We start from the raw sequence: 11,769 nt of genomic DNA, 5'->3' as shown, positions 1-11,769 counted from the left end.
AAAACAAACAAATAAATAAATAAGTAAATTAATTAATTAATAATAAACAATAAATAAGACAAAATAAATAAATGGGGCAAATTGATTTACATTAATAACTTTACATATTTATTAATTGATTTATTAAAGAATACATTTATGGATTTATTTGTTGTTATCTACCATGCATGATATTTTCCAACAAAAACACTAAATATTACAGAAAAATGTTGGGATGTCAGGAAAGAAAGCAACAGATTATATAACAGACCACTTTTCAGACAAAAAAAAAAAACATGCTCAGTAAAACTTACCAGCTAATTTCCTTATTAAACTGTACAAACTGTACCTGAGACTACTATTTTTTAATAAAAAAATAATAATAATAATCCAGTGGATGTCATACCAAATATTGACTTTGTTTAGTTTAGTAGCAGTTTTTCTGCTACAAATTTCTGCTCTTTATAGTAGTAAAGTAATTTCATTATTTTTAAAGGCATCTTTGCGTGTGTATATTTATATATATATATATATTTTTTTTTTTGCCTAGTGCCAATAGAATTGTAGTAAAGCGTGTGTACTGAAACTACAGGTAGAACTGAGATGCACACTGATGTAAGGTATGGTGAGATCGCGCGTCCTCACTCAGTAAACGCCTTCTAACAGCGGCAGTGGAAGTGGGCGTGGTTTGCGTGTTCGTTTCTCCGGTCCGTGGATGTGATTGGCTCCGTACAGTAGTGACGCAGTGCCGTGCCATCGCTCCACACGCATTACAGGCGGACGGCGGCAGGTGATTGGCCTCAGCGCCGGAGAGCTCACTTAAACGGCTGGGTGTGGATTAATACTGGCCGCTTTTCCTAACAGCACCGGCTGAGTGTCACTCCTACCACCCTGTCATTTACCCCTGGGGTAATACAGTTAATGCATTAAGGCCCATATGCGAGGAGTTCAGTAACCAGCTCCACATTACTGCTGTAATTATCTGTCCTTTTTTTCTGGCATCGGTAAGTACTGAGCTCAGACCTTCATTTATACGATGACCGATTTTGGACTAAATTCAATAGGCTGATATGATTTATTCATATTTTCGTCAAAACGGCGCAGAGCTTTTTTTTTTTTTTTGTCTCTGTAAAACAGGCGAAAAAAAGCTCCTATTACTTCAGTATTATATCTGCAGATACGATGTTATTTTAAGGGCGAGGATGCAGATGCCTGCATACAGAACACTAAGCTTAATGTTTATATCGTTTGTACTGAAGTGAGGCTTGGATTCATTTTAGCCAATGATGTAGAAATACAGCAGCAGATTTTCTCTAACATATAGTTACAGCTTTTTGTTTTTTCCCTTCACATTTCACAAGACATTTAGCAGGCACAGCATTATTTCTTAGTCTCCTTTCTTATTCTCAAATGTTTCATTTGTTAACCTGATAACTCACACTAATAGTGTACCATACACTCAGTAAGAGTAATAACAAACAGATTCTTTTTTTTTTTTTTCATGGCACCTTCACTTACAACATGTGAAGATTTGATAACTATGATGATTCAAATCTGGGCCTATTTAGGTCTTTTTTTTAATTTATCCCAGTATTATTGACTCTAATGCCTTTGGTGTCTATAGAACATCTAACATGGATAGATTCTCATTCACACCTCCTTTCCTTCTTTCCTTCACGCCCTTCCTATCCAGTTGCAATACGTCTGAGAGGACCGAAATGCTGAGCAGACTTTTTCGACTCCACGGCCTGTTTGTGGCCTCCCACCCCTGGGAGGTGATTGTGGCTACTGTGACTCTCACCATCTGCATGATGTCCATGAACATGTTCACTGGCAATAACCGCATTTGTGGTTGGAACTTTGACTGCCCCAAGTATGAGGAGGTGCGGTGCATGACAATCAAAATCTATGGCAATTATCATGTGTAAATTGTAGTATTAATTGTGATTCATAACCTTTTCCTTTAATGTCCATGTACACAGCAAGTCCTCAGCAGTGACATCATCATTCTGACAATCACACGATGCATTGCAATTGTCTACATTTACTTCCAATTTCAAAATCTTCGGCAGCTTGGATCAAAGTATATACTGGGTAAGATTTCTAGATTTGCATTCATGTGGTCAAACAGATTGGAATCGATATGTGATGTTAATTTCTTTTTCTTTTTTTAGGTATTGCTGGCCTTTTCACCATCTTCTCCAGTTTTGTGTTTAGCACTGTTGTGATTCATTTCTTGGATAAGGAGCTGACTGGTTTAAAGTACGTAAACTGCTATGTTTTTATGCTATTTAATGAGATTCACAACTTGTTTGGTGTTACACAATAGCATATTTTATGTTTGTCTCCCAGTGAGGCATTGCCATTCTTCCTGCTACTGATTGACCTCTCCAAAGCATGTGCGCTGGCAAAATTTGCACTCAGTTCAAACTCACAGGTACGTCGCATTAATATGCTGTAGTAAAATTGTAATTTAAGTACTTACCTTTAGAAACAGTGATGTTGATTTAGATATGATTTTTTTTTATGCTTCAGGATGAGGTTAGAGAAAACATAGCCAGAGGAATGGCAGTACTGGGTCCAACGTTCACTCTGGATGCGCTGGTGGAGTGTCTAGTAATTGGTGTAGGGACCATGTCAGGTACTTATTCCTATACATCACTCTGCAACCAGACATAAAAGCACACTGGATGCATTAAGTAAGGGCTATAACACAATGAGGTGTGTTGTTATACAACATTGAAAATGACTGGATGACAGGATGGTGTGATACAGCCCATGCTGTTAGTTTCCAATAACAGCACATCCTGAAGTGTTTTATACCTCTTAGACCACATTAATTTGCCAGTGATTACTATTTTAATTTATTAATGAACAACACTTCATATCTTTTATCCGTTTATAGTTACATTGTGGACTGGCCATGAAACCAATTCCTGTTATCAGTTACGTTATAGCAGCTATAAACACCCGTGATCGGAAACTTTGCCATTTATAAAGCGCTGACACATTCCATATGTTAAATAAAAGAAATTTTTACCATATAAATGATTATATGTTTTTTTTTCTTTATTATGTCTGTTTATTATTAGCCTAAGCTTATGTGGATTGTCCCCATTCAAGTCATTCAAGTCCCTGTTATTGAATTACCTGTTAATATAGAAACGATAAATGTATTAAATGGAATGCATTAATCTTAACATGTGATTTGTATTAGAGCTGATACTATTGTAAGAGCTGCTGTTATAAGAAATTAATCAACACCTTATGACCAATCAAATTTAAGAATACAAATGCAATGTGGTGTAACAATTTGTATTAGATTACAGTGAGCTAAACTCAAACAGAAAACTTGAACATCCATTTCTGATGAACGATAGGTGTTCGCCAGCTTGAGATCATGTGCGGCTTTGGATGCATGTCTATCCTTGCCAACTACTTTGTCTTCATGACTTTCTTCCCAGCCTGTGTCTCATTAGTGCTTGAGGTAAATGAAATTCTGCCGTGAAGCTAAATTTACGGGTTATGGTTTCATGTGCTAAAGGATGTGAGTTAGCATTTTCTAAAATGTATCTAACACAGTTATCCAGGGAAAGCAGAGAGGGACATCCTATCTGGCAGCTGAGCCACTTCGCCCGTGTCCTGGAGGAAGAGGAGGACAACAAACCCAATCCGGTCACACAGAGAGTCAAGATGATCATGGTACAAACTGGACATTTTATTTATCTTAGGGTGACACGTCCATTTTATTTGCAATAAATTAAAACATACTTGGATATAAGTTTAGCATGAGCAGGATGATCATACATAAACCAACAAACTGCTAAGTAAACTGAGAGTATCCATTTTATAGATACTAGGACACCTAAGACAAATAGTGAAAATAGCAAAAGAATACTATTATCCTTAAAGTAATAAATATACAAACAGGTTAAACAGTTTAACAGTTGGAAAATTTCAAATTTGTTTAAACTCAATTTGTATGAATTTATGGAATGGGTAAGGTCCTGGTTTAATGGTCATAGCCTTCATTAGAAGTCTTATACATATTGCATTAGATTGGAATTGTCCGATTACATAGACATTGTAAATCTTGTAGCTTTTTAACCTTAGGAAACTTTTCGTTAACTAACCGAAATGTTGGCTAATGCTAGCTAGCTACCCATTAATGCTACCAACTGCTAGCTAACAATACTAATGCTAGTTATTGGTTGGTGAATTTAAATTAACTAAAAAATGTCAACCAAATGAAATTTCAATTTAGCCATAGTAGAAGCCCTCAGTTAATGTGTTAAGACTGAAAACTAAGTATCTTCTACCAATTTACAGCACCACAGCAAAATTTCTTAGCATGTATTTTTCTAGAGCATTATCCATGTGTACTTAACTATTTTCCTTTTTCTCTGCAGTCTCTTGGCCTGGTGATGGTTCACGCTCACAGTCGATGGATTGCAGATCCTGCATCTCCAAACGGAACTCTGGATGTTCCTCAAGTGGGAATGAGTTTAAATTCACCCAAGAGGATTGAGCCGGATATGCCCTTGTGGCAGTTCTACCTGTCCAGGTAAGTCATTTTAGGAGGAGCTGTACTATTCTTGTTTTGCACTGAGTGTGCCAGTAAGCTGAAAATATAGTAAAATCATGCAAGGACACACAGTAATGTATTTATTTTCCTATGTATTGCTTCTGTGTTGTATTTTTAATAATAATTAAATGTGTATCATTACAGAATGATCAGCATGGACATTGAGCAGGTCATCACGTTAGGTCTTGCCCTCTTCCTGGCTGTGAAGTACATCTTCTTTGAGCAGGTGGAAATGGAGTCTACGCTGTCTCTTAAAGTCTCTACTCCCACCACCGTGCTCACACAGAGAAGGTGTCCTGACCAGTGCTGCAGGAAGGAAGTGACCCCCTGCTCTAACAAGACTGAGAAGCCCACTGCTCCTCCTCCTGTCATCACTAAAGAGGAAAGAGGTAGGTGTAACATCCATCTTTTTTTTTTGTTTGTTTTTTTGTTTTATATTCATCTTACTACTTTAATAGCTCAGCAACTTTTTATTAATTTAGCCATCTGGTGAAATGTTTGGTGTAAGCTCTAAACCAGTGCAATTCTACATTTGTTAGATTTAGTGATAAAGCCATTGCCTATCAAGACTGACCCAACTCCAAAAAGCATGTTTGTGGTGGGAGAGGAGGAAACCTTGGACAGTAGTGTTTTGGTGGAGCCTCAGCCCAGCATCCCCTCAGAGCCCAGGCCAGTGGAAAAGTGTTTGACCATTCTGAAAGACCCACAGGTGAGGATGGCATGAAAACTCATTTTTAATCAAATAGTCTATCTGCAGCATAAATTGTTCTGGTTGAAGTATTTTCTTACTTCTAGTAGAGCACCTAGAGAACCTAGGGCTCCTTGTATCCTTGGTTGTGACCCATGTAATCTCTAATGAGCTTGCCCATGTTACTTACTCACTTACTCTTAACCAATTAGTGTATGACGTGAGAACGGATCAGAAACCTCTTGTGACTTCAAGAATCGTCCCTTATTTAAATGTATTGTGTAAGAGCTCTGTGCATGAGAGTACATTATGAAAAGTGTGTATGAAAATAATGTTTGATTTCACAGATGGGTGCTCGATACCTGAGTGATGCTGAGGTTATTATGTTAGTAAATGCAAAGCACATTCCTGCCTATAAGCTGGAGGCGGTGATGGAGAGCCCAGAGAGAGGGGTGATGATCCGCAGGAAGATGCTCCGCCCCAAACTCCCCAAGACTTCTGCACTCACATGCCTTCCCTACAAAGACTACAACTACTCTCAGGTAAGGTAGAAAAGTAATTCTACATTTAAACTTGTTCAGAGGCTAGGAGGCCACTTTAAATGACTTATTATTTTTCACAGGTCATGGGAACTTGCTGTGAGAACATCATTGGTTACATGCCGGTTCCAGTGGGTGTTGCAGGCCCTCTGTTGTTGGATGGAAAGCAGTTCCAGGTCCCACTGGCTACAACCGAGGGCTGTCTTGTGGCTAGCACGAATCGAGGCTGCAGAGCGATAGCTGTAAATCATATTACGTATAATCAATCTGTATAATCAGCCCTAAAATGTGGAGAACATTACATAATATTTAATGTTAAAAACCTTGACTAGAATCCTAACATGCATAAATGCTTGTATTCTGGCTGTTTCTCTGAAAGCTGGCTGGTGGAGTCAGCAGCAGGCTTTTGGCTGATGGTATGACCCGTGGCCCTGTGGTTCGCTTACCTTCTGCCTGCAAGGCTGCTGAGGTCAAGGCATGGCTAGAGACCCCAGAGGGCTACAAGTGCATTAAAGAGGCATTTGACAACACTAGCAGGTAAGCAAAAAGAAAAACACAGAGCATAACTGATAAAGTATATTTTGTTAGATTCCAACATGACATGTGTTGCATATATCAGTGTGTATGTGAAACATTTTGGTTTTACTTCTTTCTTAGGTTTGCTCGTTTAGAGAAGCTCCTGATTGGCCTTGCTTCACGTAATCTGTATATACGATTCCAGTCCCAAACTGGAGATGCCATGGGGATGAACATGATCTCAAAGGTAATGCAATGTAATATATTGTATGATTATTCAATACATTTTTATGTTGTCTCATTATGATTATTGCCATTTGGGTTCTCAGGGAACAGAGCAGGCTCTGGCTAGGCTTAAAGAAGAATTCCCTGAGCTGCAGGTCTTGGCAGTTAGTGGGAACTACTGCACTGATAAAAAACCAGCTGCTATTAACTGGATTGAGGGCAGGGGCAAGTCTGTGGTGTGTGAAGCTACCATACCTGCTCAAGTTGTCAGAGAGGTACAGTCCTTCAAGCTAGTTGAATATGTACTATTAGGATCACAAAATGGGGCAGATTTGTAATGATTTTAAACCTTTTCTGCAGGTTTTAAAGACTAGTACGGAAGCACTGGTGGATCTAAATATCAATAAAAACCTTGTGGGTTCTGCCATGGCAGGAAGTATTGGGGGCTACAATGCTCATGCCGCCAACATCGTTGCTGCTATTTACATCGCATGTGGACAGGTAATAGGCATTGCTGCCAACCATATGCATAACCATTTATGCTTTAAAGTACTAGAGAAAATAGGGCTGATGTGAGAGTAATTGGGAATATTTATTTTGTCAGGACCCGGCTCAGACAGTGGGCAGCTCTAACTGTATCACTCTAATGGAGGCAGCAGGACCCACAGGAGAGGATCTTTACATCAGCTGCACCATGCCTTCCATTGAGCTGGGCACTGTAGGAGGAGGCACCAATCTGGCACCTCAACAAGCCTGTCTGCAGGTATCTACACTGCTGAATGTTGCCAGTTTATCAAGTACGCCTACTATATACAGTAGGTCACTTTATCATCTGTTGTTATAGTGTTAGATACCCTCTACCCTGTCCATCAGCGCAGAGGGACCACTAGAGCTAGGCAGATATTATTTAGGTGGTGTACTATTCCCATAGAGTCTTAGAAGTCTCTGCCAGATAGAGTCCTATTAGGAAAGCCTATGGCCCTGTTTATGCTTGGTATTAACATCCATCTTAGGGTGATTTTGAGATTTTGAGTGTATATACAATCGTCAAACAGCTTTGTTAAAGGCATTGTTATTATATATTTGGACAGATATATATGCAATGAATCCTCTAGACATGTTCTAGAAATACAAAAGGTAGAGGCTTTCTACAACTGGCTAGCTTTGGGCCTGATTTTGTGCTGGTTGTCCTGAAGTGACAGCTGGTTGATTTTGGCAGATTGGCAACCCAGACACTGAAAAAAGTACTCCCTAAACCTGCATTCAAGACAAATACCTAGTGTGAACAGCTATATGTTTTGGTTGCCGGAAGATTGTTGATATCAAGTCTGAACAGGGCCTAAGACTCATAAAACAAGGCCATGCCTGAATATATGATATAACTCAGGCTGGAAAATGTCATGTGTTTTTCTTTCTCTCAGATGTTAGGCGTGCAAGGTGCCAGTGAGACGTGTCCTGGTGAGAATGCCCGGCAGCTTGCCAGGGTGGTGTGTGCCACCGTGCTGGCAGGGGAGATATCACTCATGGCTGCTCTTGCTGCCGGACAGCTAGTCAAAAGTCACATGACACATAATAGGTAAGTAGAACTTTCAGTCTGAGTTAGCGTGAACCTTATAGAACAACCCCAAGCGATGATAAACTAAAGGCTTATTTTGTATTGTTTATTTTGTATTTTTAGGTCAAAAGTAAATTTACAAGGCACACCAGGAAGCTGCACAAAACAAGCATCTTAGGACTTAACTGGATGCCTAAAATGGGGATAATATAAGCAACACTAAAGGAAAAAGACTCAAAAGGAAAAAACCCCACACTTCAGGCACATTTGAGTACTTTTACTATTAAGTAAAAGTCAAATGAATGGCTGAAACAAAAATATTTCCAACATCCAGTCCAGGGGAGAAACGCTTTCATTCTCATTTACGGAGTGCCACAATCATCTCAAAGACTGTTGAAATCACAACATTAATGATCACTGTGTAATGTTCGAACATTTTACTTTTACACATCTTAGAACTGATGGTGTTTCTGATGCCATCAGTGTTATTGGATGCACATAACGTAATTTATTTTTTTCATATTTCACTATTTATAGAAAAAACCATGAGGCATATTTTTTGTTATACAGAATGTCAACTGGCCAACATGGAGAGCAATCACCAATTCCTACAGATTTTTCTTTTTAGAATTATCTTAAATTGACAAATTGAGCCTTCTGCAGTTATTCCCAGTTACTTTTATCTGAATGCATGTGGGTTTTACAGATATAGAAACTGATATTATTTAATTACTGATATATTGATTATTATTAATATATGCAAGGGTTTGGTTGAAGGGAAGATTGCGAACACACAACTATTTCCCAAAGGTGCTATAATGGCCTTACTGACGTCAGTCAGCTATTGCTTGTGCGTGGAAATACAGCAAGAACTGTGAATGTGCACTGTACATGTACAATAATACACACCACCTTATGTACTGCCCATGCACATGGAGCTTTTATTGCTTACTGGCTTTGCTTATGTGGTCAAACTAATTGTGAAAGAAGCACGTACTACTGTTCATGCAGTCTTTTTCAAATGCTGCACCCCCACCCCCCCAAATATATGATTCATTTTTCTAGAAAAACACAAGATAATGAACAGTTATATGTTTTTATAATTAAAACATGAAAGGGAAATTTTTAATAAACTCTGGGAAAAAAAATTCAATTCTTTCATTATTTGTTGTTTGTTTCTGCTGAATTGTTACCGTATGTATCACCACTTAATTTAGAATTAGTTTCTCTTCATATTCTATATACAATAACCCCTGAATAAACCTCAGACTCAAACGATTCAAACATAATGGTTTGAAGAAAGAGATACACTTTATGGCCAAAAGTCTGTGGACACATGACAATCACACCCATATGTGCTTGTTGAACATCCCATTCCAGATTTATTCCCTCTCTGCTGTTATAATAACCTCCACTCTTCTGGAAAATCTTTCCACTAGATCTTGGAGTGTGGCTGTGGGGATTTTCTCCACTCAGCCACAAGAGCATTAGTGAGGTCAGGGACTGATCTGGGTTGCAATCGTTGTTCCCGTTCATACCCAAGTTGTTCAGTGAGTTGAGGTCAGGGCTCTGTGCAGGACACTCGAGTTCTTCCACTCCAGCCTTGGCAAACCATGTCTTCATGGAGCTCATTTTGTGCACAGGGGCATTGTCATGCTGGAACAGGTTTGGGCCTCCTAGTTCCAGTGAAGGGAAACTGTAACGCTACAGCATACAAAGACATTCTATACAATTGTGTGCTTCCACCTTTGTGGTAACAGATTGGGGAAGAACCACATACGGGTGTGACAGTCAGGTACAGTCAGGTCCATAAATATTGGGACAGTGACACAGTTTTGGTAATTTTGCCTCTGTACACCACCACAGTGGATTTGAAATGAAGCAGTCAAGATGTGACTGAAGCGTAGACTTTCAGCTTTAATTCAAGGGGTTTAACAAAAATATTGCATTAACCGTTTAGGAATTACAGCCATTTTTTACAGAGTTCCTCCATTTTCACAGGCTCAAAAGTAATGGGACAATTGACTGATAAGCAGTTTAATGGCCAGCTGTGGCCTGTTTCCTCCTTATATCATGATAAATTAAGGAGATAAAAGGTCTGGAGTTGATTCCAAGTGGTGAATTTGCATTTGGTAGCTGTTCATGGGAACTCTCAATATGCCATCCAAAGAGGTGTTGATGCAAGTGAAGGAGGCCATCATTAGGCTGAAAAACCAAAACAGACCTATCGGAGAGATAGCAGAAACTTTAGGAGGGCAAAATCAACAATTTGGTACATTCTTAAAAAGAAGGAATGCACTGGCGAGCTCAGCAACACCAAAAGGCCTGGAAGACCACAGAAAACAACTAAAGTGGATGATTGCAGAATTCTTTTCTTATTGAAGAAGTCAGGAACACTCTGGAGGAGGTAGGCCTATCATTGTCAAAGTCTACAATCAAGAGCCACCTTCATGAACGTAAATACAGACGGTTTACCTCAAGATGCAAACCGCTGGTAACACTCAAGAACACAAAGGCCAGATTAGACTTTGCTAAAAAACCTATAAAAAAAGCCTGACCAGTTCTGATGCAAGATTAACTTGTACCAGAATGATGGGAAGAAAAAAGTATGGAGAAGGAAAAGAAGGGCTCATGATCCAAAGCATACCACATCATCCGTCAAACATGTGGAGGCAGTGTTATGGCATGGGCATGTTTGGCCGCCAATGGAACTGGGTCACTGGGGTTTATTGATAATGTGACTGTTGATAGAAGCAGCAGGATGAATTCTGAAGTGTACAGAGCTATACTTTCTGCTCACATTCAGTCAAATGCTGCAAAACTGATAGGACAGCGCTTCACAGTACAGATGGATAACAACCCAAAACATACTGTGAAAGCAGCCCAAGAGCTTGGAAATTAAATGTTCTTAAATGGCCGATTCAGTCACCTGACCTCAACCCAACTGAGCTGCTTTTCACTTACTGAAGACAAATCTGAAGGCAGAAAGACCCACAAACAAGCAGCAACTGAAGATGGATGCAGTAAAGACCTGGCAAATCATCTCAAGGGAGGAAACTCAGCATTTGGTGATGTCCATGGGGTCCAGACTTCAGGTAGTCATTGACTGCAAAGGATTTACCTCCAAGTAATAAAAATAATCCTAATATTTATGATTATATTAGTTTGTCCCATTACTTTTGAGCCTGTGAAAATGGAGGAACTCTGTAAAAAATGGCTGTAATTCCTAAACGGTTAATGCAATATTTTTGTTAAACCCCTTGAATTAAAGCTGAAAGTCTACGCTTCAGTCACATCTTGACTGCTTCATTTCAAATCCACTGTGGTGGTGTACAGAGGCAAAATTACCAAAACTGTGTCACTGTCCCAATATTTATGGACCTGACTGTATATACAACCTTTTGGCCATATAGTGTACTGTAGCATGTAAGGAATAAAACAAGACAGGATGTGCTATTATAGGAAAATAATCAACAGCAGGATATTGTGATGCAGCCCGACCACATCGGCCACAAATGATATACTATATACCATAGTGATTTGTCAACTATTAAGATATTTAATTTTTTAGTGAATAATTATTATATATTTGATACTTGACAATATATTTATGTTTAGAGTCTTGTGCACTGTGGCCAATTTCATTACAGTTGTGTTTGTCAAGGAATTTTTTTTAAAATCT

The 11,769-nt window shown here is 39.0% G+C and overlaps 1 protein-coding gene across 1 annotated transcript; it reads left to right on the top strand.

The window, feature by feature from the left end:
- The first annotated feature begins 780 nt into the window (after nucleotides 1-780).
- On the top strand, nucleotides 781-9,240 carry hmgcra (3-hydroxy-3-methylglutaryl-CoA reductase a). The gene is made up of 20 exons (XM_026931070.3): nucleotides 781-983; nucleotides 1,673-1,862; nucleotides 1,962-2,073; nucleotides 2,154-2,241; nucleotides 2,332-2,416; nucleotides 2,515-2,620; nucleotides 3,360-3,466; nucleotides 3,562-3,681; nucleotides 4,389-4,543; nucleotides 4,709-4,953; nucleotides 5,104-5,273; nucleotides 5,600-5,794; nucleotides 5,875-6,033; nucleotides 6,171-6,328; nucleotides 6,449-6,554; nucleotides 6,637-6,807; nucleotides 6,893-7,033; nucleotides 7,137-7,295; nucleotides 7,954-8,108; nucleotides 8,211-9,240. Exons 2-20 carry the CDS (start codon nucleotides 1,698-1,700, stop codon nucleotides 8,263-8,265), a joined length of 2,652 nt encoding a protein of 883 aa, XP_026786871.1. The 5' UTR covers nucleotides 781-983; nucleotides 1,673-1,697; the 3' UTR covers nucleotides 8,266-9,240.
- The last annotated feature ends 2,529 nt before the right edge of the window (nucleotides 9,241-11,769 follow it).

This window comes from Pangasianodon hypophthalmus, chromosome 24 (assembly GCF_027358585.1).
Source record: "Pangasianodon hypophthalmus isolate fPanHyp1 chromosome 24, fPanHyp1.pri, whole genome shotgun sequence".
In the NCBI taxonomy this organism is placed as follows: domain Eukaryota; kingdom Metazoa; phylum Chordata; class Actinopteri; order Siluriformes; family Pangasiidae; genus Pangasianodon; species Pangasianodon hypophthalmus.
Note: the sequence above shows the minus strand (reverse complement) of the source record. Positions and strands in the feature narration are given on the sequence as shown.

Excerpts from the sequence above, each read along its gene's own strand:
- hmgcra (XM_026931070.3), top strand. The coding sequence starts at position 1,698 with ATGCTGAGCAGACTTTTTCGACTCCACGGCCTGTTTGTGGCCTCCCAC. Across the intron at positions 3,467-3,561 it reads GTGTCTCATTAGTGCTTGAG|TTATCCAGGGAAAGCAGAGA; the intron begins GTAAATGAAATT and ends TATCTAACACAG. Across the intron at positions 7,296-7,953 it reads CTCAACAAGCCTGTCTGCAG|ATGTTAGGCGTGCAAGGTGC; the intron begins GTATCTACACTG and ends TCTTTCTCTCAG.